We start from the raw sequence: 27,228 nt of genomic DNA, 5'->3' as shown, positions 1-27,228 counted from the left end.
CTTAAACCAACATGCCAGGATAGAACCTCCTTTTGCTCTCCCTGGCTACAAAGAGAAATAATTTATCATTTGTTATTTGTACTAAGTTGTTTTTGAAGTAAGATTTAATTTCTTTACAGGCTAGTGTTATGAGGCTTGGCCGGTGGATTGACTTCGACAATGACTATAAAACACTGTATCCAGAGTTCATGGAATCTGTGTGGTAAGTTTACTTTTTGAATTTACTTTTGATGTATGTTGTCGACTGCAACTATCCCAGCAACACATATGCCTGCTATAGTTCTTGAGGACTTCTTAGGAAATACATACCTTCCAGAATTTCAGAAATGAAAATGAGTATGTTGTTGTGCACAGAAGTGTGGGGTAGTCTTCAGAAGCCCAGGAATATTATTTGACACATAATTGTGGGTCAGGTGATATTCTCAACGCAATCCAGATTATAAATACAAGCAGGAGCTAAAATACACTCTTGTCAAGAAGTTAAGTGGTATTCTCTAGGTGTACCCACTAAAAGGCATTAGTCCCAATTTGCAGATGGTGATTACTGAGGCTCAGAGGTGTCATTTGCTCAGGAACGAATGAACCATAAAGGGAACTTTTTGTATATCACAATCACTTCCATTTTACAGGTGGGGATCATTGAATTCAGGGGTTTTATGGCTGGGAATGCTGAATTGTAAACAGAATTGCCTGGTAACCTGGGTTTCTTCTGGTCTGTAAGAATCTAGTCAGGAGGAACAAAAAAATGTCTAAAACAAGTATCGGTGGCTACTTTTTGTACCACTCCAAACTGTGTGAATCTAAATGTCATTTTAAAGTGCATGCCACTTTTTGGTGCTAGAGTATAATGATCATATACAGTTTAACTTTTACAAATTCCATTAGACCATAAGATGAGACGGGTCTTGCAGATCTGTCTAGTCTGTTATAGGCCCTCCCAAAAAAACCCAGGCAGTATGAAGGTAGCAGCTCTTTCCAGTGTTTGTTCCTAGCCACTGATTTTTACAGACACATTGCTCAGAGGCAGTATTCTCGAAATATCAGAGCCACAGTGTTGTTAGCTTTCTGGTGACAATATTGTCACTTAGGTAGTTCATGAAGCTGTCGCAATTTCCCTAATTTTTACAGAAACCCTGAAGGATTCCTATTCTCACCTGTATGCTCAGGCTTTATAAAGATTGTACATGGATGGAGTAGTCAGTGGCATTCTCGGCATTCTTAAGCATCAAAACAATTGGAGCATTGTCTTTTGGAATGTGTTTTTTATTCTAAGAGAATTGTGGATTTTGCCGCTTCTTCAAGGGAGGGCAAATATACCTATTGGAGAGAAATAGGTGTTCTCTAGAATAATTTATAAAGAAATGTTCTGATTAAATTGCATGCCATCGCCCCAGGAACGCCCCCTTTTGCCAGTGCGAACTTGCACCTGCAAAAAGGATGGTGTAGCCCTGTGAAACGCTATGGATCAGTTTCACAGGGACTGGGGGAAATCTGATTTTTTTTTTTATGTGTCCCTGGGCGCCCCACAGCTACTTCCCTTCAGGATTGCTTTGCCTGAGACCAACAAGATTTCTGAAGTTCAAAAAAATTACTTATAAATAAAGAATCTGGGCCAGAATTCAGACAGCTGCAATATTTGCTCATACATATGATTGGGCTTTGGCTGTGTTTTTCGAGCAGAATTTTTCTCTCCCATCAACTCCCCACCCCAATCACATGGGAAAATTTCTTTTGGAACTGAAGGGACTTCCAAAAGATGTTATGGATGTCTGGTGCTCAAGGGAAAACTCAAAACCCCACCCAACATTGTTGGAGTGGTTCTTCTGTATGCCAGCCTTGGTTTAAAGTTACTGTTTCTGAGCTGCAGGAATATGAGCTTGCTTATCAAACAAAACAAGCTGAGAATCTGTGAGGAATCACATTGGGAGGGAGAACAGTTTAGAGACCCTTTCCCTCTAGAGTGTGGGACCACTTAACTTGAGGCTAGGTGCGTAGTTTCCAGGTTATCTAGCCTAAAACTTCAACAGTCCAGTGTTGAAGCATAGGTTGAAGCATATAATACTGCTGCAGAGGTTCTAATTGAGCCTTGAATTTAAGTGATCCCTAGCCTAGAGGAAAGTATCTTTAATTTTCTTTTCCTGTGCTGTATGAGAGAAGTTTTTCCCTCCATGTGTGTTTGTATGTGTCCATGTTCATGCCTCATTTACTATTACAGTGCATTCCTAAGGAGAGTTACTCCAGTCTAAGCTCATTTCATTTCAGTGACTGGAGTAACTCTCCTTAGGAATGCACTGTAAGAGGCTCTTGAGTAGGCCAGTTTCCTATCTTGTCCTCTCTTCACCCCCTCCCACTTAGTTGGCAACAGATGGACCCAGTGCTTGTTGGAGTGTTTGGGCAAGGCTGGACCTTTCTGGCAGTAGTATGCCGTGGAAGGGAATGGTCAGTGACTGCTGCCTCCCCTACACTTCTTGTATACAGTCCAATATCTCACTAAGAGGTGCTGTGATTCTGCATCAGGATTGCAGTTATTGATGCCCTGTTGAATTTTAGTGGTGTGGAAATGGTCAAAATGCAGTATAAATATTTTAAGTTGTTGCAGCTACTAATTAACTTATATTTCTTATGTCTGACAGACAAACCTGTAGTAAATTTCTTAGTCTCTGATTCTTGTAGTCCTGGATTGCTTCATTCTGTTGATGTTACACAATTAAGATTCTGACAGGAAAAAAAGGAGCTCTTTACCTGCATTTGAAGAAAATTCCACAAGAGGGAATAGTTGACTGTGAATTTAGTTTACCAGCTTCACTCCTGTGAGATTTTTTTTTCAAAAGTCTACATTCTCACAAGAGAGTTGGATTTCTGCTCCAGTAAAATCTTCTGTTTGGAAAACAGACATAAAAAGTCTTGATTTTTCACGTTCAAATTAAAGTGTATCCATTCTAATTGGCTGTAGAAATTGACTTGGGTCTGTAAAAAGCTTTTGGAGGCTCTCATCTGTTGCCAGGGATAGCACACTGTTCTGTTCTTGTACATCTCTTCTAATAATTGCATGATCCTATTAAATGTACACCAACAGTAAAAGCTATTCTGGTGTGTGTTCCTACCTTTTTTCAGCTAAGGCATTGTGAAAGTGAAGGCTTAATGACTTAGTGCAAGGCCCTCTTGGGAAGTAAGGGATGTCGTTAGCACTAAGTAACCTTAGATGCCTACCTGACAGCATTTTAATTTCAGAACTAGGTAGAAGAGCATCTTGATGTGCATGCTTCTACTGGTTAGGAAGAGTTGGGTTTAAGGACGGAGGAAGCTGTGCAGATGATCTGTGCAAAAGGGCAGGTGTTAGCACCAGGGTTCAGGGGTGAGGCATGAAGGAAGTGATTGGCCAGGACAACCATGTGACTATAGGAGCTTGGCAGGGTGAATGGGGAATAGGCACCAGTTGTGTGGTATTCATGAGTGCCAGAATACAGAGTGGTGTATTGGTCAAGAGTGGTGGACTCTAATCTGGTGAACTGGGTTGGTTTCCCCACTCCTCCACATGAGTGGCGGACTCTAATCTGGTGAACTGGGATGGTTTCCCTACTCCGCCACATGAAACCTGCTGGGTGACCTTGGGCTAGTCACAGTTTTCTTTGACCTCTCTCAGCCCCACTTACCTCACAAGGTATTGGGGGGGGGGGAGATTGTAAACCAGTTTGAGACTCTTTAAAGGTAGAGAAAATTGGGGTATAAAAACCAACTCTTCTTCTGTTAACAAGTATGCACACACAGACCTGTTTAGGGGTGTTTAGATTGTGAAATGATAAGCAGTTCTGAGAAGGCATGCTTCATCTGCTTGATCATCTGAATTGCTGCTGCTATGTGTTCTCTTCTGTGTTGGAAGTGCTTGTATCTTGCAATGTATTCCAAGATGCACTTACAAAAATATTCACAATATAATACCCCCCAGGGGGGAAAAACTGGCTTTGGACGGAGGTTATGTGCATCATTTCTATGTGTGCTAAATAATGGTGTAATTAACTTGTGTTTTCAAAGTTGCTAAATTCTTTAGTTCTAACAAACTTCCTTTTCTGTTTGAATGAATACATTGTGTGTGTGTGTGTATATATATATATATATTTTTCTTTTCAGGTGGGTTTTCAAGCAGTTGTATGACAAAGGGCTGGTATACAGAGGAGTTAAAGTCATGCCTTTCTCTACTGCATGCAACACACCCCTTTCTAACTTTGAGTCTCACCAGAATTATAAGGTATGTAGGCTTGTATGTAAAACTCACCTGCGTCTTGTGCTTCTGTTTGGAAGGGTTAAGTAGCCTTGTCGGGGTGAAGTGTGGGCTTGCCAGTATACTTCAGGGTGGTCTACAATGTATTTACATATAAAGGCCGGGCTAATCATTACTGTTCTGAATCTGTACCATTATGAGCATCTCCCTTTTATTTGGCCACACAAGGCTGATACAGACTTAACATCAGGGCTTGTCGCAGAATAGTTAGGAGGCCTCACATTATGTCTGCGTTCATCTCAGCGAGTCACTGATTAAGTAAATTAAAGCAACATTAAAGGAGAACTTTCAACTGCTGCATCTTGTATAACCTGTTTCAGATTTTAGCCTGATGAATATCATTCATGTTATCTTAATCAGAAGGCTTGGCCTTCAACATAAGATGTTCAGGTGCTAGGCCACATGGGAGCTTAATAAAAATATTTAAATTTCATAAGCCCCAGTCCATTTGGTTTACTGTTCCCCTGGCTGGCCACAGGATACCCTCTCTGAGCTGTCTGAGGTAGTAGTTGGCTTGGTGTTGGAACCACACAGATGTTTGGTTCTGAGGGATTTCAATATCTGTGCAAAAGCTGCCTTGTCAGAATTGGCTCAGGGTGTTGAGACCTATATATCTGTAAGCCCTTGGTCCAAATGAACCAGAAACCACGACATAGACAATTAGGTCCAAAGAAGCTGGTCTTTACTGGTCAAATAGAATAACAGAGCATAAAGGAAAGGGTGACAGCTATGGGGCTGTCTTTGCTGAAACTTGGTAATATAGATGCACAGGAAGGGTGAGAGATTACATATTGAAAACAAAGTAGGTTCCCAGAACTTCAAACAGAGAGTGGTAGGCATAACAGCCCTGAGAGAGAGCAACTTCAAACAGAGAGCAACTTCAAACAGAGAGTGGTAGGCATAACAGCCCTTGCAACCTTGGCTGCGATTCAGTAAGCATAACATTTCTTGAGTCTGGATGGCAGGATGTGAAAAGAGTGAACAACACTGATATGCCTGACAATATCCAAGACCTTTGGCCTTCATATGCCAGAGGTGTGGGGAAAATGCATCTAGTTTGCTATTAAAAACAGGGTCTCTTGATCAAGGCAGGAGGTCCTCCTAGGTGTTTTCAAGAGGAAATAACCAATTGCCTGAATACTTCAAGAGAATATCTATCAGGACTCCTTTGTTTGAACCTCCAGAGCACCTAGCACCTTTTTTGCCACACCTCTGCAGAAGAGATCAGGGGGCTCCTACTCTCCTGACTTTCTTTGGAGGCTGCAAAACAACTGTTTCTGAGACCTTTTGGGGCAGTCTGAGCCTGAGCAGAAAATATCCAGCATGTGGGGAAATAAGATGGTTCTGGACTTGCTTTAATGTTTGTGTTTTTAATGCTTGCTTTCATAAAATTGTTTTTACGTTGTTATCTGCCTTGGGCCTAGAGATGTTGAGGAGAAAGGCGGGCATGTAATTATAAAATAAATTTTTAGAGGTTCTGGCCCAGGATTTGCTTAGCACTACATTCAATACACTAAACTCAGGTTATTGTATTTTGGTCACATTATGAGAAGACAAGAGTCACTGGACAAGACAGTCATGCTAGGAAAAGTTGAGGGCAGCAGGAAAAGAGGAAGACCCAACAAGAGATGGATTGACTCAATAAAGGAAGCCACAGCCCTCAATTTGCAAGACCTGAGCAAGGCTGTCAAAGATAGGACATTTTGGAGGACTTTGATTTATAGGGTCGCCATGAGTCGGAAGTGACTTGACAACACTTAACACATACACACACACACATTCAATACATGATTGTTGACTAATCTTAATTATTTATTCATTCTTTAGAAGCTGTTGCTTGTACACCACATAGCCTGAGGCTGATTAATTTCTTCACATTATTATCTGTATGCCAAATTTATACTAGCAGGAATCACATAAGAAGAGGTACTCAGCAGTTCCACAGAGGTTTTGGTACTTTCCCTAAACTTTCTGGCTTCTAAGCTTAAACAACTTGGAGAAACTTCCAAGGTCTTTTTATTCAGGTTTGCTTTTATTAGTTCAACCAGTACTCTGTTTTTGAAACATGTTGGAATTTTCAATATAGTCCTATTTGTGTTTCCAGTAGGCTTTTAAAAATAGGTGATTATTTTAGCAGTATCTTGTGTATGTTTTTGAAGGCTTCTTTATGCTGTAATGAGTAGAGCTCAAAGTATAGGGCAGAGTACCAGACTAATTTGGAAACTAACACTAGGCTCTGTCCTATAAACTGAGCATCACACTCTGTGGGTTTGGTATGTAGGTAGAAAGGAGGGCTTTCTGGGCTATATAGAAAAGAGATGTATTATATAGTCACCATTTTTCCTGTGATGGTTTCTGGAATATTTCAGGTGTCTTAGAGTGTGTAATATCAAGGCCTCAAAAGTATGAACATAGCCTTTAGCTAACTCTTTAAGAAGAAAAAAAGAGAGAGAGAGCTTATATCCTTTATGTGAACATATGGAATACTAATGAAGTTATTCAGCTCAAAATCCCAGTGATATTCTTAAACTTTCCAGGATCCCCTAAAACGCTTCTTAATCTGAATGCCAAGTGTATGAAATGATTCTTTTTGTTTTAAGAAAAGTTTATATTTCTCAAAGTCAGATTATTTAAGCAGCAATGCAGGAAAGAAAAACAGCTTAGCCGGCATTCTGTAATCATAACATTTTCATCCTTCAAAATTAAGGATGGGTATATTTCCCTTGACTCACTTTTAATTAACTTCTTGTGATATTTCCTTCCAGTGCTCATTTGTGTGCTCTCAAAAGATCACAACAAGCATATGGAAAAGTGGGGAAAAATAATGGACCCCCCCATGTCTTCCTTTCTTCTAAAATTGCCCATCAGGGACTTCTACAGTGACAATGCTCTTCCTAGTTTCTAGAATGTCACAACAGCAGTATCTCAGGTACAAGAAGCTTTGGAAAACATAAATCCTCAAACTTCCTGACTTTATTCTTGGGGACTTTGGAACCGTGGAGAATATCTCCAAGAGTTCTTGTTCTCAGGACTTTGTAGCACCATTTCAAGTGCCCTGATGAAGGGGTGTGCATGGTGCATCTGAGCAGAAGTACATTTAATTGAAACTGCCCAACTATATTAATGCAGCTTGAAGAGTAAAGATGACTAAAAGAGTACAGTGTTCATTAGAGACTAAATAGAAAAGGTAGCAGCTATACAACACTTGGAAACGAATCTTTGTATTTTGGCTGAAAACAAAGCTCTTTTAGCAGAGGTTAATTCCCTGTCAACCATCCCTTACCTCTAGTGTAAATTGCTGCAAACGCTAATAAGAGTTGATAGTATTTTTTCTCACGGCACTGGGAAGGTACTAGGAAAATTTGGTGATGCAAAACATGTGTTCAAATGGCATACCTGTAATGATGACTTGTTCCATTGACTGTCCAAACTGTCAATTTTTTCCAGCATAGCATTCTAGTTTGTGTATCTAAACTCTTGCAATCACCTGTCAAAGAATTCTGAGACTGTGTTTGGCCCACGAGGAACTGTAGGAGTAGATAACTACCAGTTGGGAAGTCTTGCTTCCAACCCAAATCTCCTCCTACTACTCCTCTCTCAGCATTGTAAGTTCTCAGGGGCTTGACTAACCTAATTTTCGCTCCTTCCTCTGTTTTCTGTTCGTTTGTTCTTCAGCTAGCACTCAGCTGCCTTCATATTCTATTCCTCCTGGAGAACAAGAAATTGCTTTGTCTTCTTCAGTCTATTTTGGGGAGAATTTTATTCCAATCTGCCCCCCCCCCCTAAAATTTATGTATACATATTTTTGCATACTTGGGGAAGTGCTCCTCCTTTCTCTGTGCATGGCTCTATTTCACTGGTTTTCTGCTGAGTTCTCAACACACTGGAATTCTGTGATGGGAGGGGGGGGTTCTGTTTGCTGCCATTATCTACATGGAGCCAGTTGGTTTGGAGGGTTAGATCCCATGATTAAATGGTGATTTCCTGCTTCCTCCCAGCCCTTGTGGCCATTGGACTACATGGGTTCTGCAACCCCAGAGATGAAATTTCCCTGGTCAGAAAGGACTGCTGGGAGGAGGAGAATGTGAGAAAAATCTGCAGCTTTTAGCACCATCACCTGGTGGATTGCAGGGTCCACTCCACTGAGGTGATGCTGATGGTGTTTCCTTTTATAACTTATTCACCACCATCCTTCCATCAAGATTTGCCGCAAAGAGCTACATAGCTGATATGGTGTGTGGATAGGTGTGTGTAAAGTGTCTTTTCTGATTATCTCTAGTTGGTTTAGAGATCAGGTTTACTGAGTTCAAAGGGACCTAATTAGGTAGAGACACGAAAAAGCATCTCCTGTCAGGCTTGGTATATTTGGGTAGAGAGATGATGGGGAGAATAATATAACTTGCTAAATGGTGATTTGAAGGAAAGAAATACTGGAATTGCCGTGTGTATAAAAATGACTTTTCAATGTTGCATATGTTGATGCATGATTAACCTGGAGTAGGGAGAAAAGGAAATCCATTATGTACACTGGAAGAAGAACAATGTTATTTCTTCAGAGGATGAATTTAAGCTATCATGATTTACCCCTCCTCTTCCCACAATCACAATGAAATTTGCTTAGTTCTTTTCTTTTTTTGAATCCCTCTTATTGGAATAGATGAAGGACATCTAGTTCTAGGCAACAGCAGATTGTGTGGCAGCAGAAGAATAAGAATTTAATTTTTTTGTTGGACTGCATGTGTGTGACCAGTCAGCAGGCTAATGGGTTTCCAGTTGCTTCTATATGAGATCTTGTAAATGAAAAATGAAGCAGGCCTGTATGGGGGAGGAGGTGGCTCTTCCTCAGGGAAGTGATGTGTGTCATGAAATGGGAAGTCTGTCTGTGCGTGAGGCTGAGATAGGAACATGGAGGTAAAAATGTACATTATTTTTATGATTGCAGACTCATATTGTCTCTAAACTGGTAAAATTTGCAGCAGCTCTGTTCAAATAAAAGGGAGTTGCCATTTGTTTTGCAAGTGGAAATTGGGTTGTTGCATGCCTATCTGGATTGCAGTGGCCTCGAGCAAAGTTTTGGATCTGATTAAAATTGGCGTGAACTGCTGTGGCTGTATGCGGTCTCCCCGCAGTTTGCACGTAGCTTTACTGGCTCTATCTGAGAAATGCTAATCTAGATAAGCGGGATGTTTTGCTGCCAACCTTGATGTTCAAATAAATCCTTAGAAAATCTCAAATATCTGTTTGAAATGGCTCTGTACTAAGATGACTAGCTTCTATCTATTCATATTCCAGCTGCTGGAGAAGTTAAGGTGTTTAGCAAGATAATATGAATGTATTTGTTATTGTGTTGTTGTTGCCTTTGCATAATCATGCTTATCTGTAAGGGAGGAGAATGTTGCTGACCATAATTTTTTTAAACTTTTGGTATTTATTCACTGATGCATTTCAAAAGTTATTTTTTTGTGCATGACTTTTTCCCTTCTACTGTTTTGTTTTAAGGATGTTCAAGACCCTTCAGTCATTGTTAGCTTCCCACTTGAAGAAGATGAAAGCATCTCTCTTGTTGCTTGGACCACAACCCCTTGGACTCTGCCTAGCAACTTGGCCCTCTGTGTTAATCCAGACTTGCAGTACGTGAAGGTGAAAGGCAAGTGCAAATCACGATGTGGCATACATAGTTCTAGTGTGTACAAACTTCATACTCACTACTTCATGTCACTAGGCTGACTTCAAATGGCAGTCTTCTCTCTAGGCTGTTGCCTGTGTGTTTTACAGGTATTGTTAGTAAAGTGTAGAGGCCATTTTTCAGTGATAAGAGTGTATGCTTTGCCTTTAGAAGTTCTTGGGTTTGATCCCCGGTATCTTTAGTGAGAATTAAAGGTAACTACTGAGAAGGGCTCTTGCCTGAGATCCTAGATAAGTCGTGTTGGTTGTAGACAGGGCAGTTCTTTCCATTAGGCAGCTTTTTATTTTGCTTTACAAGCAGGGCAGCCATAGACCAAATGGCACCCTGTCGCGCACATATGGTATGTATGGTACACACGAAGCTCTCTTATATGGAACTGGACCACTGATATGTCAAGGTCAATATTGTCCAATGTGAGTGGAAGCACCTTTCTAGGGTCTCAGGCAGAGGTCCTTCTCACCATCCACTGCCTTTTTTAACAGGGGAGCTAGTATTGAACCTGAAAACCTCCAGAGTGTAAAGTAATGATCTAGCATTGGCCCACGCCCACCTCTCTAAACTTCGTGAGGAGCATCTTTGGGGCTGCTGACATCCATTCATTCAACTTTTGAACACATTGTTGCATCTGTAGCTCACTTCATAACTTTCCCATACAGTTTGCACTCATGATTTATCCCTGTCTTATAAAAAGGATAGATTTCTGTGCCAGGATCTATAAACCTGTATTTATTCATGCTTTGTGTAAGCAAAGGAAAGCAACTTGATTTCTCTAAGCTTATAGGAGCTATTTTATTTTAAGATGACGGAAGCGTGCTTACATATGCTAACATGAAAAAACTGAAAGAAATCACACAACTATTTTTGAAGAAAGTTTCAGCAAAACCAGGAAGACTTAAGTTTAAGAGCAATAAACACTTGAGTATGGTATAGTGTTTGCTATAAAGCTGGCCATGCTCTGTGACAGAAATGGTCATTGCTGTTTTGCTTTCTAAGGATTACACAGTGAGTTCAAATTGCGATTTTGTGGTGATATACCGATACACATTTTATGTGATATACCGATTAGTGAGAAAAGAACATTTAATAGCTTTTAGAGATCTAGCAGATTATTTTCTTCAGTTGTGCTGCTTCTTTCTACAGCATGAATCTTAAAGGCAGAACTAATTATGAAAATAAAGATGCCTATCTGTTTAACTCAGCCTTGCAGTGTGCCCCATTCTAACTAGTCCATAAAAGATTTTTACTGTCCGAACAGTTCCAGGACATCATGAATGATGAGTCTGCTTGCCTGGCAGAAGCAGTTTGGTCTTGGCAAACAGGCAGGTGGCTCAGTGCGAACCTGGTTTAACTCGTCACATTTGTTCTGTTGTCTTCATTTTTACAGAAGTAGTATTGGAAACTAGCTTCATGTTGTTGTCATAATAAATCTTACAAAGATGGGAGGGGGGAGAGCACGATGCTTATATAAGTCCTCTCCTTCAAACTGCTGTAGCTTTTGTTTAGTTCATTATGATTCATCTAATTGGTTGCCCTCTGATTTACCTATCCAGGATGATCCAGGCTGCCTTCTGATGTTAGAAGGATAATGGGAAAATGTCCTTATTAGGGAATCGTGGGTTTTCAATCCATTGTCTGCTGAGCTCAGTGTTACAGGCTTAGACAATGTTATATTGTAAAGATATAATCCTTTCTTGGGTCCAGTTCAGGCATCATCCCAAATCATGGATTGTGTTTTCCACAGTGTGGCTGTCACTGTGGCTACCTTTAAAGAGGAAACCTGTCTTCATTCTTGCTGGTATTCGTTTTGCATATAAACAGGCACGTACTAATGATTCCTGTTGTTGGTCTCATTTTAATTTTGCATTGTGCACCTGCCCCAAGAGCTCTGTGAAGATGCACTATAAAACCTAATCTGTTTGCCTACTTGAGAGCTCTGCTGGAGAGGGAACTGTTCTCAAGAGCTTGAGTTTCTGGTAAATGAGAGCACTGAGGAGAACCGAGGGCAAGGACCACTTGAGTGCTTTCGCTTTCATCTGATCAGCACTCCGATGTCTGTGCAGCATCCTTTGGAGGTGGAGTGGCATCCATAATATGTTTTTTCAGTTCAGACGGAGTGATAAATCCCAGCACTTACATGATTTTTCCAGTCACAGCTGCTTCTTTTGGTTTTCTGAGCAATCTCAAACCCATAATTTAAAAATATTGACTATGTCAATGGTTAAACTTCCTAGCCTGTGGTTTGGCACCACGTCTGACCTGAGCCTTTGCAAAATAGAACTGCCAACTATGGTTTGGTGCTATGCAAGTGAGTGTATGAGGAGCCTGAGGCTCATTTACATGATGCCTCCTCACCCTTCCTCTTACGTGCAGAGTTTTCTGCAAGCTGTGGTTTGCTCTTAAAGTGTATGCAGTATAGGTACTACTTTTGGTATAATAACATCTTTGTGGGCTTTCCCCTTAAACTAATTGAGTAATTATGTGTGTTCATACCTTTATTTCTGTGAGAGTGCAGAAACAGTATATTTACTTTTTTCCCCAGACAAAAATACAGGGAAAATCTTCATTTTGATGGAAGCAAGGCTGGTATCCCTCTACAAATCTGAAAATGAATATGCAGTACTTGACAGGCAAGTAGATAAATTGGTGCTCATTGTCTCAATTTCATATCTTTCAGGCTGAGAACGCCTTCTTACGCTTCAGCAGTGTTGTGCCAGGTTTTTGCTGGCGCGGTATCGCTGTTTTCAATGGGGCTGTTTCCCCCATTTTCGATTTTTTGTTTTTTTAAAAGGCCTTTTTTAGCCTTGCAGCGACTGGGAAACCTTGGAGGACCTTGGCCACGTTGTCCCCGGCCGCTGCAAGGCTCAGGAATGAGCTGTTAGTACACAATGTACAGATGGAATGTAAGTGTTCATTATCTCTTCATTTATCTCTACAAAATAAGTGTAAAGTATAACCTGCTCCAGTTATATTCTACAAGGGCTTAGCTCTCTGGCTGTAATTGAAATATGTATAGAATTTGAAGTTCCTCAGTTATGTGGATGTACAATCGTACAGGAGTCCTTTCCTTAGCAGTGCATTATAGTTGCAGAATTTGCATTGATGCCCTTTTGGGCATCTGTCGAGACCTTGTCCTATTTGAATGGCATATTTCACTTGTAATTTGAAACTGGTAATAAGAGTATTAAAGAGGCATCACTTGTTTTGAAACATCTTTACCCCCTCCCCCAACCAGGAATACTGTTTTTTCCCCTAATAGGAATTATTGGCAATATTTTCATTGTAAAATAAAGGCTGCATTCATATGTAAGCAGAAAAAGGAGCATGAACACAGCTTGTTGCTAGACTCATATGCATTTCCCTCTGTTATCCTTCATCTCACTCCCTTGTTGTGCTAAACAATAATTCTGGTTACCAGTGATGTAAAAGTGTGTGTGTGTGTTAATTGGAGTTAAGTTTTCTTGATGCTTGCTGGGATTGTAAGTTTGGCCAAAATTCTAGTTTTGGATTCTAGCGAGTTGTAGGAAAGCTATTTGTGGTTAACCCGCCCATGCACTGGCCACCTAAAGCTAGGCCTAAAGCACTCCGAGCTACTTTAGCCACTTGTCCCACCAATCAGAGAAGCTCATCTGGTGGGCAAACAAAAGAGTGCCTTTTCAGGGGTAGCCCCATGCTTATGGAACAACCTCCCCAGGGAGGTATGCATATCCCCATCACCTTCAATCCTCAGAGGCAGTTGAAGACAGTTTTATGTAGGACTGCATATGACTAATTTAGTTTTTATTTATTGGCAGCCCTAGTTGGAGATGTTAAATTGTGGTCTTTTATGTGTTTTTTTATAATTGTTTTTTATTTATATTGTAAGCTGCCTTGAGTTCCACAAGGTAGAAAGGTGGCTAATACATGTTTTAAATATAAATAAATAACTAGTAGATTAGTGGACGTATAAGGGTGGTTTTTTGTGTTTTTAACTTGCAAGTCTGGTTCAGTTGTCCTCTGCTTCAGTATTTCTAATTTCTTTATGCATTTATGTATTTTTGAATTTTAATGTCTATTTTATGGTGGTTTTATAATTTTTGTATACCTTTGAACAGACTTCTGGTAAAAAAGCAGTTTATAAATAATAATAAAATTGTATTAATAAAAGATGTTAGTTAATGCTGTTTTAAAATATATTTCAGATTTCCTGGCATTAGTCTTAAAGGGAAGAAGTATAAGCCTCTTTTTGAGTATTTTATTAAGGTAAATAGTATTTGTCGATATAATTCAAAGATGAATATCTGCATGTTTATACCTCCTTGTTGTGTTTTATTTACAACACTTGATCATTTTGATTTGTTTATTTTTTACAACATTGGTAAAGATCAGATGTTCCGATATATATTTACAAGTTGGGAGTAGTGGTGTATGGAGGAAAAATCTCATTTGCAGAGAGCAGAAATATTCTGAAAGGGAACTTGTGGTCCTGTGTCCCATTTCTAGTCTCTGAACCTGATTAAGAGAATATTGTTTAGAGAGCTAATGAGTTGGTAGTTTACTGTGTGTTACTATGGAACACTGTTATCTTCACTGTCTGATATATACTTGAAAGAAAGTAGAAGACCTTGCTTATGGGAAGTTTTGGACACATAGCTTGAATCTATGCGTGCTTACTCAGAAGTAAGTCTGTTTACTGACTTCCAAATAAGATGCATAATGTTCCAACATTAGCCTTCAAAGAAGTGATCTTTGCTTAGTATCCTTGCTGGTGTGCTTAGTAGCAAATCTTTCTCTAAGCAGACATCATTCAGCGCTATCTATGATGAAAAGTTTGGAATTATGTTTCTTGATTCGACATATTTAGATATAAAAATATGTTTTAATTGGTATAACCGGAAATAAATGATTTTCAACATTAGATTTAAATCTCTACTTTTCACTTTTCTTTTAAGTCAGTTCACCTTGATTCTCCCTCATTGAGAAGTCTTTTCCTCACTATTGTAGCATCAGCTAGCTCTAATTTCTGATTTCTAGTTGTGTCATGTTTTATGTGACTCATGGTGTTTTTAAAGAACAAATACTTTTTAGTAACATGATACTTTAACATTTTATACTACTAATATTTATGGCTTGTCATGTTTTTCATATTGTACTCTCAATATTACGTTTCTTCCAGTGCAAAGAAAATGGTGCTTTTACAATAGTGACTGACAGCTATGTGAAGGAAGAAGAAGGCACAGGGGTTGTACATCAAGCTCCTTACTTTGGTGCTGTAAGTTTTAAAGTTGCTTGTATCCTTTTCACGTAGGAGATATATTCATCATCAGATGTGCATGTGTATTCAAAATCTGTTTGGTCCAGTCTTTGTTAATACTTGGAATTCTTTAATAGATCATTGAATATCTGAACTCAACTTGTAGATGAATCCCTGTAACTTAAACTTAAATGAAACTTCTCATTCGACCCAATAGCCTTGAAAAATCCCTATAACTAGTTTTCTCTATTTTTAAAAAGTCTAGCATTTGAGAAGTATAATTTTGTGACAGTATGTCTTTGTAAAAAAAAAAGAAGAAGATATATATGTTAGACTCTGTGTAACATTATTTATTTATTATTTCCATTTGTTACCCCACTCTTCCTGGCCAAAGCCAGGCTCAGAGCTGCTTACAGAATATAAAAGTCATATTAATCAATAAAAGCATTAAAACATTTTAAAATAGCCCTATAAAATCATAATCATTATACTAATTTACCTAGGCGCCTCTAACATACGAGTCACAATACAATAACCCAGCTAGGCAAGCAGATGGAAGGCACCAGATGGAATAAAAGGTGTTAAATGCAATGGGAAGGTTAGGGAGGCCAGTCTTTATATATAGGAACCGTAGCTAGCCTCAACCATAGGCCTGGCAGAAAAGCTCTGTTTTACAGGCCCTGCGGAACTCTTTGAGATCCCGCAGGGCATGTTTGTAAAAAATAACATAGAACAACATGTTGGGGTTCCTTTATCCAGTATATCACCCCTCCCAAGTTTGAAAGAGGCCCAAATAGGTTATGTCTCTATGGCTATTGTGTGATAACTTCTATGTCACGATGTAAACCTGTACAAAGAAAGCATTTATTATTTTACTCAATAGAAACAAAAGCACTAAAAAGAATGATTCTAGCAAAAAGACAAGTTGTGTTACAGGGGTTTTAGGTTGCAATCCTAAGGACATGTCACTGAATTCAGAAGAAATTAGAATTGTACTGGGGTATTCATAGACCTGCTGAAGTCCTGAGTGTGGTTTTTTTGGTGATCTCTCCAAGAATGATGAAATGTTTATGATAACTTGAAAGAGATGCTTCATGTTTGTTTCAGTGCAAATTAAGATGTCATAATCATGATAGTCAACTGGTTCACACATACAAGTACATCACTTGATTGCTCATATTTGGTTTGCGGTTGAATGAGGACACTAATGAAAAACATTGTCCCTGAGGTAATATGCAGAGATGATGAAAGTTTTGTCCCTTACATTTGATCTGCGATAACTCATTCACACATTCAGATTACCCATTGATGCTGCTATCATCAAGTGATGTTCATGTCTGTTTGAATCCACTCTTAGCATGACAGGATACTTAACAATGTTTTAATTGTTTGAAGAAGCAAAGTTTTTCAGTGTGTGAAAACAATCCGGAGCACAAGTTTATTAGGTACTGTCAGTGAAGCTTCAAAAGCAAAGTGCTAGATAATCTAATAGACTGTTTTTGATTTCGCATGTTGTCTTGGGAGTTAATTGATCATTTGAATTTCTAGGGTTTTTTAACCTCTCTTTTAGGATGACTACAGAGTCTGCATGGATTTTAATATTATTCAGAAAGATTCAGTGCCTGTTTGCCCTGTTGATGCCTCAGGCTGCTTCACAGCAGAAGTGACAGACTTTGCTGGACAGTATGTGAAGGTTGGTTGTCTTGAGAAAGCTATTAAAAAAACTGCTCCAATAGTATTCAGAGACTTTCTCTTTGTGCTCAATTTTCTTTAGGAAAATAATTGAAAATTTATGTGTCATTCATTATGTGTTTCGAAAATACCCCCAAATACTGACCCTTGAAAACTGGGTATTTTTGTACACTTTGTGTTTCAGTGATGATCATCTTTAACTATATATGTAAAACTGTACACCCATGTAAAAAGTGCGAAAAATGAAGAAGTGAACTTTAAGAATGTTAGGACTGTTTCGCAGAATATGTTGTTGGGCTATTTATGTTAGTCGGTGTCTCTAGAAGTTTGGTTGGTCCTTGGTGGATTAACCTTCTAGCAAAGAGTGAATTTGGTTTATGGGCCCTTTCAATGTATTTTAACTGGTTTAATTTTTGTGCCTTCCCAGATTTCTTTCTTGTAGATTGGTAAGGAGGGGTATGGGCAATTGGCAAACTTTGTCAAGAACATATAAATGTGATACCAGTAGATAAAATACCGATACATCTTCTGTGAGTGGAAATGTTAATTGTTTTTAATTAGTGTCTAGTCCAAATGGCAGGACTCTGAGCCCAGAATTTACATTGGCTGGTTTTGACAGCTGACAGCTGTGCTGTCATACTTGTGATGGCAACTTCAGAACTTTCCATTGATGCTGTTTTGATAAATGACAACCCTATACATAGCCCCAAGATGTTCTCCTGAAAGACTAGTATCGAGAACAACACCACTGTCTCCCACATTCACCCTTAGTTTTTCCCGGTCAACTTTACCAGTGCCGTTTGGCCTTTGCCTTCCAAAGATGGAATTCTCCTTCGAGTTTCCCTGGGGTACCAGGTAGCAGCTGTTTTTGAAGACAGAAGAGACAGGGACTGTGACTGAGCCGCTGGAACTTGCTCAGCCTTTGATGATAGCGAGCAGATTGGGATGAGGGAAACCAGTCTGAATACCTTAGAGAGCTCTGTGTTACAGATGTAGCCTGGCACATACAGGGTTTAAAGGATTTAAGCAGTGTTACTTCAGTAATCGTATTGTTATAATATCTATACAATACCCATCTCTTTTTATCTAGCTGCCTACCAAGAGAATTTTCTTTATATGACTCAATATTTGTCTTCAAACATTTTTTGCTTTGTTTAGGATGCAGATAAAAATATTATCAAGGCCCTAAAAGAGCGTGGTAGACTGATCCACACTAGCTCTTTCAAGCACAACTATCCTTTTTGCTGGAGGTATGGAGAACACAGTAGATATTTGAATAGGATATTTTGTCTGGTAATGTTTTCCTTTTTTTAAAAAAAATAAATTTTTTATTGTGTAGTATTGTTTTCCTGAAGTAGAAATGCCATACTTTAATCGTTCTTTTGTTCTACCCAGGATAGGAAAACCCATATAATTAAGAAATGTAGTTTTAAAAGTTTGTTGGTTCTACTTTCATGATCCAATATTTGATTTCATTATCCAATATTCCTCACAACTTTCTGCAGACAGGCAGCTGTACGGTTGCTTTGGTTAGTGTTATGGCTGTGAACTTTAAAACATTAATCAGTAAAAGGTTTAGTTGACTGAGGAAAAGTTTTAATTGGAAAGGGCAACAAGTTAACTATGAACTTTATTTTTTTAAAGCTGTTTGGTTCTTGTGTATTGTCAGGATGGAAAAAAGATATTTTTATACTATTTAAAGTTCATTGTTTTTAAATTTATAACGTTAAACACATACTACCAAACAACCTTTTCCCACTTCCCTAACCATAAGCAAAGGAAGCAAGCAATAGCTTTTAAAACATGAAATGTAGGTTTGCATTTAACTATCACAGAACTATTATAGTAAATATGAAAATTTGTTTAAGCCTGGTTTAAAGGAAGATGATTAATAAACAATACATTCTTTAATTGGTTGAGAGTCCTAGGTAATCTACACTTTAATAAGATCTGATGAGATTGGGGGAGCCTGGGCCACCCAGGTCATGTTTTGCCTATATACTGCCATAAAGTTCTGGCAGTGTGAAGACAAGAACGCAGGTACAAGATCTTTTTGCTTGGTGTCCATTAGGATGAAGAGATTTCCTTTCATCTTTCCTGCTTTCAGCAGGACACAAAAAAGACTGGTCTGTTGTCCTGTGCCTATCTCCTCTTCCTGATTCTCCCCTCTCCTTTAGACCCTATATGCTGTCAGGAGCACTGCCTTTTTCGCAATTATTTTGAAGGTGTTAATTAGGAACCAAAGAACTTTCTTTTGATCCCGATAGATCAAACATTTAAGCTGTAAAGAGAACAGCCCCCTTTACAACTTTAGATGATCTTAATATGGGTGGGTGGGTTTTGAGGAATAGGGGAGAAATTGTAGTCAGGAGAAGGCGTGTGTGATGGCGTCTTTACCCTCCACAAGGTAGTAGCAAAGAAATCTGCAAGCCTTTTGCTTTACTACTTTTTGAAAGCAAGATGAATCACAGATGAGTGAAATAAATGGGGATTTCTCCTTCCTCCCCCCTCTCAATTCCTTGTAGACCAGCCATTTGTTAAGAAATATTAAAGAATGTTGTTTTGCTCTTTATTATAAGAACAATAATTACAAATGGTATTCTTCATTTTTTATTTAGTTAATAAATTCCCATCCCTGTGTTTTATAGAGTGAATTTTAATTGTTGCTTAATGTTGAGAAATATGCACTGCAGCTTTTCAGAAACTTAAGTCTGAAAAGCTTATTAAGTTTACATTTTAGTATATCGCACTTGGGAGTCCTTGAACAGGCAGAGCCCCAGCATGTGCATTAATGTAAGGGTTTGACAATGAAAGCTGAGTTTCATGCATTATTAAACCTTTTAATTTAGTATTTATTATGGGACAATATAAACATTCAGGGAGACATCCAAGGAACATAAATTATGCTCATGCAACTGTCTTCTGAGTCGCCTTATTTGGTGTGCAATTCAGTGACATTTTTTTTACTTGCCAAGTGATTTTTAAATAAAAGTCTTCTCGCTTCTTACAGATTTAATAGGAACCCTCTTTTCTTCCCAATTTTTTTCTTCATAAACAGTGTTTCAGCAAAAAAGGTCTTGGCTTATTAAAGCACCAGTTCTGGAGTAAATAGAGCATTAGTGGTGCTATTCTTGCATGTTTAACTTTGGAACTTCAGGAACTCTGGGCTTTGCTCACATTAATAATTTGTTAGTAGGAGTCAACTTCCATATTTTCATACTATATCTTTCTTCTCAGTTTAAGACTCTGCATTTGTAGCTCTCCTAAGTATTTTCTGTATAGGTTCCTTTCTCTTAGCTCTTCTTCCATTGTTGTGAATGATACAAATGTTTTATCAGATCTATTTTAAAGGCCTGTACCACTATTGAGGCTGAAAATGAATGTATTCAGGGTTTCCTTGACATGGTATATCCTGCATTCCTCGGCCTACTCATGTGGGAATGCTACCTTAGTTTTTCTCCACTCTCACCACCTAAATGGGACGTGTAGCGTTGTTTGCCCCAGGTGGTTCTTTGGGAAGAGAGGGGATAGGTAAACCTTTTCGTCTGTGTGTGATACGTTGATGTATGTGGGAAAGAAAAGAGTAATACTTGACCAGAAAAGCTGGGACCAAGCTGAACAGCAATGGTGCTTCGTTAATAATCCATTAAAATCAGTTTTTTTCAGTTGATGTCTCAAGGAGTGGGCTTTCATACAAAGTGGTCTGAAATCAGAGTTGGTGCTTAAGTATTCTGTGGCAGTCAAAATACTATGCCTAATGTTTGTATGCTTTTTTTCCTTCCAAGGTCAGATACTCCTTTAATATACAAAGCAGTGCCAAGCTGGTTTGTTCGTGTGGAGCACATGGTGGACAAGCTGCTGGAGAATAATGCCCAGTGCTATTGGTAATCTCGTGTTTCTTTAGTACTTCACAGTTGCAAGTCAATAAGTAAAACTACTTCCCCCCTGCACCTCTGCTTTAATTCACTGGTAATGAACTCTGAGTATATAGCTACAGTTATATACTTCCAAAAGGGCTAGATTTGAGTCCAGTAGCACCTTAGAGACCATCAAGATTTTCAGCTAATAAGCTTTCAAGAGTCAAAGCTCCCTTTGTCAGTTACAACCCTTGAAATCTCATAACCTGACAATCTTGTTGATCTCTAAGGTGCTACTGGACTCAAATCTAGCTCTTCTACTGCAGACCAACATGGCTAACCTCTGAAACTGTGCTTCCAAAAGATGCTTTATCCTGACGTTCATACGATACTACTTGAACCAATAGTTATTGTGCTCCTTTATTGAACCAGTAGAGTTATGATCTAAAAATGCTTTGAAAATAAGGTTACTTTTGAACAGATTTTTTGTATATTAAACTTGGGGAAAGAGGGCTATTCTGTTAATCCACTAGAAACTTCAAAAGATTTTTTTGGGTTTTACTAGAATAGTATTAATAGAAGGAAGCACTTGCACCAATTTTTAAATTGGCACTTCACCAGGAGAATGGATGGTTTCTCTTTCTATCTTCCCTCCAGCACAGAGTGTTCTGCAAAGCAGTGATCTTTCCCCCCACAAGCTACAATTTTGTATAGAGTAGTGCCTACTGTTTAACCATTTTTCATTCTCTAGTGTTGCTGAACTAAATGAGTTGTTGCCTAAATTAAGCACAAGTGGTGGCATTTCCTTTTCTGTGTTACCTTTTGGACTGATGCCAGAAACTGCAGTTGGGCCTTATGGTTTGGGGTTTAACATTGTTTTTTCTTGACATAGGATGGTTACTAATAGAACCATTCACACAGCCATCACGTCTCCATCTTACTGTTTTAGAGGAATGGTTCTCAGAATGCTTAGGAGACCTTTCTAAGGAGGTCATCAGGAAATATGTTTACTACATGCTGCCCTTTGCCTTGATTGGACAAGGAGGTAGAATTCCAACCCCTGGGGTGATAGTGAGACATCGGTTTCTTCAAAGCCTTTTGCACTGGCACCTTATGTAGAAGTGGTTACACATTTTTCCTGAAAGCTACATTTAAGCACGTCCTTTATGTAAGTTTCTTTAACTGCTTCCAGTTTAACTGGCAGGGCTTACAGTAAGCAAATGATCAGTTCTCATTTTATAAAGAGTCTCTACATAGCAAGCTCAATCTTGGTACTGAAAATTGCTAATGCCATTATGAGGAAAATAGCTGTAGGATTGAAGTATTTGTCTTCTCTGTTAATTGGCTTCGACCAAATGCTTTTACTGGCTTGAAAGTATATATTGTGCAAATGACAGGTTGTATTCCGTGAAAGCAAATTATGTGTCTGCAAAGAAGGGGTAGTAAATGAGCATTTAATTAACTGGCTTCCAGGGTTGTTTTTTCTTCTTGGATGGCATTTGCAGATAAAACATTTATAGCTTTATTCGACATGTATTTTCACTCTGAGTTCTGTCTGTTCCTTTTTAAATATGGCTTTTAAATGGAACATGATAGGATGGCATTGTGCTTAAGGTTGTATTTAAAGTGTCAGTTGGGACCAAGAGTCGGTTCTAGCTGTGTGCAGTTAAGGGTGGAACTTGAAGGAGAGAATCTGGGATTAAACTTCCTCCTGCTTTTCAGTTCTCCCTTGCAAATGGCCTCCTTTGAAAATTTTAACTCCCTCTTCCTTCTTGGGCCCCAATACTAGGAGAAAGAACAGCAGCAACAAAATAAGAATAGACAAGGGTTGAACTTAAGTACACAGAGGTTATTCCTGGTTGGCTGTTTTTGGTGCTTTGAATAGATGATTCGGCTGTCGCTTTAGATTCCTAATTGAGAACTGAAGAGTGTTCATGTTTTTAATGTGTACTGAAGAAATTTGGCAAAGTATCTGAAATGCATACACACTAACACAGTACAACATATTGTCTCTCTTCCCTTTCCCCCTCTTTATAGTAAGTAATCACTGTATGAAAACTTGATTCAAAATTACTAGGTAATATTTGTGATGTCCAATAATTAGTAATATAAATTTTCATCAGTTATTATGTAGTAGTGAATCTTTCCCAATAACTTTTTGTTACAGCCTGTGTGTTTGCTCAGAAATAAGCCCAGTTGTATTAAATTAGACTAGAATAACTGCACACAGGTTGTACTGTTCTAAAGTCAGCAGCTGTGATAGCTACAATGCAGAAATACCCAATGGTTCTTACAGCTAGATTCTAGTGCAGTAGCACCTTAGAGGTCAATAGGAGTTTCAGGGTATAACTATTCAAGAGTCACAGCTAACTGAAGGGAGCTTTGACTCTCGAAAGAACATACCCTGAAAATCTTGCTGCTGTCTAAGGTGCTACTGAACTAGAATCTATCTCTTCTATTGCAGACTAAGAGCACATTCCTGAGTGGTGGGGCAAAGCTGCATAGGAGCCAGTGTAACCCCACGCTGGTGTAAGTGCCCATTTAACCTGGGATAACGGGCACTTACGCTGTCCTGTGTGGGACACACGCCAGTGCCCCAGAGTGGCATAGATCTCTGTTGCCGCGCTGGGACCCAAATCCCTGAAGTGGCAGGCTGTGCCGACGTTGGGGTGTGTGTGTTCCCGGGGCATTCCAAGAGGTGGAGCTGACGATAGTCAGCTTCCTGACTCCTTTCACCCTGGGAACGCCCCCTTGAGCTGCGGCGGGGCTGCTCCACCTTTTTCAGTGGCTCAGCCTCGGTGTTTGCAATGGGACACCCCCCCTTTTCCTATTTTTTTTTAAAGCTTTTTTCCCTTTCTGCGGCAGCTGGAAAGCATCTGGGGAGGTGGCGTGGCTCCACAGCTCCCATTTGCCGTGGATCTACCCACCCCCTCAGGAATGGGCTGCCCCATGGCTACTCTCTGAAACTATCTTTTGTTCTTAAAGTTCTTTTAAATTGCTGTATCTTTTTCAGGCCCTCAAATAGCTGCTGCTTGGTTTTTTAAAAATCAGAGTTACTTTAAATGAGAAAGCTTCTTTGAAGTGAGAGTCGTGAGCTTGTAGGCACTTGTTCAGGACGGCAAATGCTGAAAATTTGAAAGATCTAGCTTCTCTGGGGCCCTGTTTGGGTCATAGAAGTACCATGTTTGGTTAGAGTTCTTGTGGGGTTTGCAGCGTTCCAAAATAGGGGATCTGAATGCATTTTAGACTGTAGTAACCTTTGTAATTGGTGCTTTGCCTTTTAGAATCACTGCTGACTGCTAGGACAAGATGTCCCTTAGGAATATTCTCTACTCCTTATAGACATTGCTTCTGATGAACTAGGTTGGCAAATTTGATAACCTAATTGATTTTCTAATTAGTTTTTAATGAGAGGATTTAATACTAATGTATTTTTGAACTGGCACATTTTAAGGATCTAGCAACAGTTTACCTGTTAGTAACTGACTTGAAACCTAGCACAGGATTACATGGTGAAACTGGTTTCTGAATGTTGGTTTTAATGTTGCTTATGTGAAAGCTTAGTAGTTAAGTTCTAGACGGGGACGAAGTGGAGGACTGAAGTGAAACAAATCAGGGTACATGGTGAGAGCTAAAAGATCTCCTGTATCCTGCTTGTGCTTACTGTATCCTTCTTGTACTTAGTGTAACACCTAACAGTCTTCTCAGTAATTGATTGAAAAATCAATTATATAGATTTGGTGAGCTTCCAGAAAACATTTTATTTGTTGGAGTCAATAAAAGTAAGATTAGTAATTGACGATCTGCCTCCTAGTGTATGTCAGATGAATTCAGTTTACATTCTGAAAACACTGATCAGTGTTGGTTCAGTATGCACTGGGAGATGATTTGGGTATATTTTCCATTATGTATGTCATGCATGTGCTGTTTCATTACATGTACCGTATATGATGCCCCTCATCTACAGCAGTCTAATGTATAAACCTGTGGAACAGGTTCTGATGAAGTGGCATATACTTTCTATGTATTGCCCTCTGCTGCAGCCCTCAATCAAAAAGTCATAAGTATAAGGAGTGTGTTACTGCAGCATGTGTGCTTGGTGAACAAGTAATTGGAGATGTTGGTTCTGATCCGTTGCTTGGGGAATGGAGGGAAGAGTATCAGAGCCTATCAACTCTAGAGTGGCAAGCACAGTCACCATCAAATACAGTTTAACTACCTGCTGTTTTCAAACAAGGGGAGTCAGAGATATTCCCCTCCTTTTCGAAGGAACACGTATGATCAGGTATCCCAAACTGGTCCAGAGGTGTGGAACTGTAGTGCTGAACTGATTCCTTGGAGAAAGTTCTATTAATTTTAAAATGAGCAATAAGCTTTGTGAGTCATGTAATTTAGATTACTGATTGGTCTTCCCTTTAAATCCTCTCCACTAAGAAAATGCATAACAGGATTATGAAACTAGATGGTGGCATTGCGCTTGACTAATAACTTGTTGGTGGTCCTTGGCCCAAGGAGTGTGCGGCTGTCCTCGACAAGGGCCAGGGCCTTCTCAGCCTTGGCCTGGTGGAACTGCCTTCCTAGTGTCATCAGGGTACTGCGGGGACCTGTAGGAGTTCTGCAGGGCCTGTAAGATGGAGCTATTCCACCAGGCCTACAACTGAGGGGAGCCATGGGTTGTAATCTGTACTGGCCTTCCCCCCCATCCTTTGTTTTATTGACTATGTGGAGGGCTGACTGCTCTGCTGAGTCTCTGAGTGGTGGCTATGAATTTAATGTGTCATCTAGTATATTAATTTAATTTTACTGTTGTGGTTTTAATAATGTAAATATGGTTTCATTGCTTATTGTTCTTGTTACCTGCCCTGAGCCCAGCTTGTCCAGGGATTGAGGGTGAGCTAGAAATCTAAATAAATAGATAAAATAAAATAAATATGTACTGGAGAAAATGATGTTTTTGTATTTTTAGTATCCATATAGGAATAAGAAACTAGATGGAGATTGATTCCCTGCAGGGTAGTTTCAAGGTAAACTAGTCTTTACTGCCCTAGGTTTGTATGGGGCGCCACTTTTTTGGTATCTCAATTCTTTTTATTTTATTTAAACTTTGGTTGAGTACTGCCCTTCTAGAAACCACAGGAGAAGGGCTGACTGCGTCTCACAAAGGAGGGTGTTGTGTAGCCTTGGGGCATACGCTGTCACCTACTGCATTTGCAAGGTGTGGCCATGGCTCTTCAAAAACTGGTCTCACTAGATGACTTCACTGTCGAGGTAGTGTCTTATGCAGATATCCTGATTCCAAAAAATTCAAATGCAGGTGCCCTAGTTTAGATTTTAAATGCTTGGTTTGTGGAGAATGAACACCAGTTTGCCCAGGTGCCTGTGTTTGGATGTCACACCAAATTGGAGCTTTATCATTCAAGTCAGATTTGACTTGAGCTCGTAAGTGGTGGGGAGTAATGAGAAGCTCAAAGGAAAGGCAATAAGTTGCGTTCTTGTCCAATCTGAGGCTGACTGCCTTAATGACATCATGAAGGGTATTGTGGTGATCTTAGCTGGAAGTTAACAGGACATATTTGATTTGCGGTAGGAACTGTCTGAAAAGTATACTCTGCAAGAGTTCTAGAAAAGGATGAATTGAACATCATAATTATGCTTCTGTCTTGTGAAATTTTGACTTGAACTAATATTATAATTTTATTCTAAACTTAGAGGTGGCACTGTGGAATTTGGGAAAAATTGCTTCAGCTATAATATTTCTGATAAAGTAATGACCATTTTGTGCTCATACAGAAAAATGTAAATGTGCAGTATAATACTGAAACCAATTAAGATGTCAGAAGGGTCAGCAATTGTTCCATGTTTGAATTAGAACAAAAGTTATTGAGGGAGGGTGGTGGTAGGATCTACAAATATGATTCTGTTTTTAAAGTGTAACTGTAATGTTTCATGCCATCTGCTACCTTCTTAAAATTGTTTTTAGCGACTAATGTTATTATGGACATAAACTTTGAGATAAAATTTGTGCTGGTAAAATTCCATACTAGCTATATTATTGATTCATACTTAGCAATAATTGAAAAACCTAAATCATCCTACAGAACAATATGATAAGACTTGGGTAAGAACACAGATGCAGGGTAAGACCTAATTTAGTATTTGTGCTTTTTGTTATTGGGGTCAATGCGATTGCATTATTACGTTTTCCCTCATGTAGTCTTCAACACATTTCTGTGCCTTTTAACATACGCCACACATGTTAATTAAATTCAGTGGCTCCAAAGAAGCATATGCAAAGCTGTGTCGGACTTCAGTTGCGGATCTATAGAATGTAGTGTTATGCAGAGTAGTACTAGTATAATGTCTGTTGCTTTGTGCAATTGGGTGGTGGGGTTGGAGGGATAAAAGGCAAGCAAGCTTGTGGAATCTCTGTTATTACTCTGGGGATGAATAACTCTGGCTTAACAGAGAAGGCCTTGTTTCAGGT

General features: G+C 39.2%; 1 protein-coding gene across 1 annotated transcript in view; it reads left to right on the top strand.

Annotated features, from left to right (window-relative positions):
- The window catches only part of IARS1 (isoleucyl-tRNA synthetase 1), a 108,178-nt gene that overhangs the window by 13,022 nt on the left and 67,928 nt on the right, over positions 1 to 27,228 (top strand). Inside the window, exons 5-13 of the mRNA XM_056853478.1 lie at positions 120 to 202; positions 4,129 to 4,246; positions 9,779 to 9,926; positions 12,505 to 12,592; positions 14,144 to 14,204; positions 15,118 to 15,213; positions 16,766 to 16,888; positions 18,046 to 18,137; positions 20,673 to 20,771. Of these exons, the coding sequence (XP_056709456.1) occupies positions 120 to 202; positions 4,129 to 4,246; positions 9,779 to 9,926; positions 12,505 to 12,592; positions 14,144 to 14,204; positions 15,118 to 15,213; positions 16,766 to 16,888; positions 18,046 to 18,137; positions 20,673 to 20,771 (908 nt within the window). The remainder of the gene's footprint in view (positions 1 to 119; positions 203 to 4,128; positions 4,247 to 9,778; positions 9,927 to 12,504; positions 12,593 to 14,143; positions 14,205 to 15,117; positions 15,214 to 16,765; positions 16,889 to 18,045; positions 18,138 to 20,672; positions 20,772 to 27,228) is intronic.

Source organism: Euleptes europaea, chromosome 1 (genome assembly GCF_029931775.1).
Source record: "Euleptes europaea isolate rEulEur1 chromosome 1, rEulEur1.hap1, whole genome shotgun sequence".
Classification (NCBI taxonomy): Eukaryota; Metazoa; Chordata; class Lepidosauria; order Squamata; family Sphaerodactylidae; genus Euleptes; species Euleptes europaea.
This window is presented reverse-complemented; position numbering and strand designations above follow the sequence as displayed.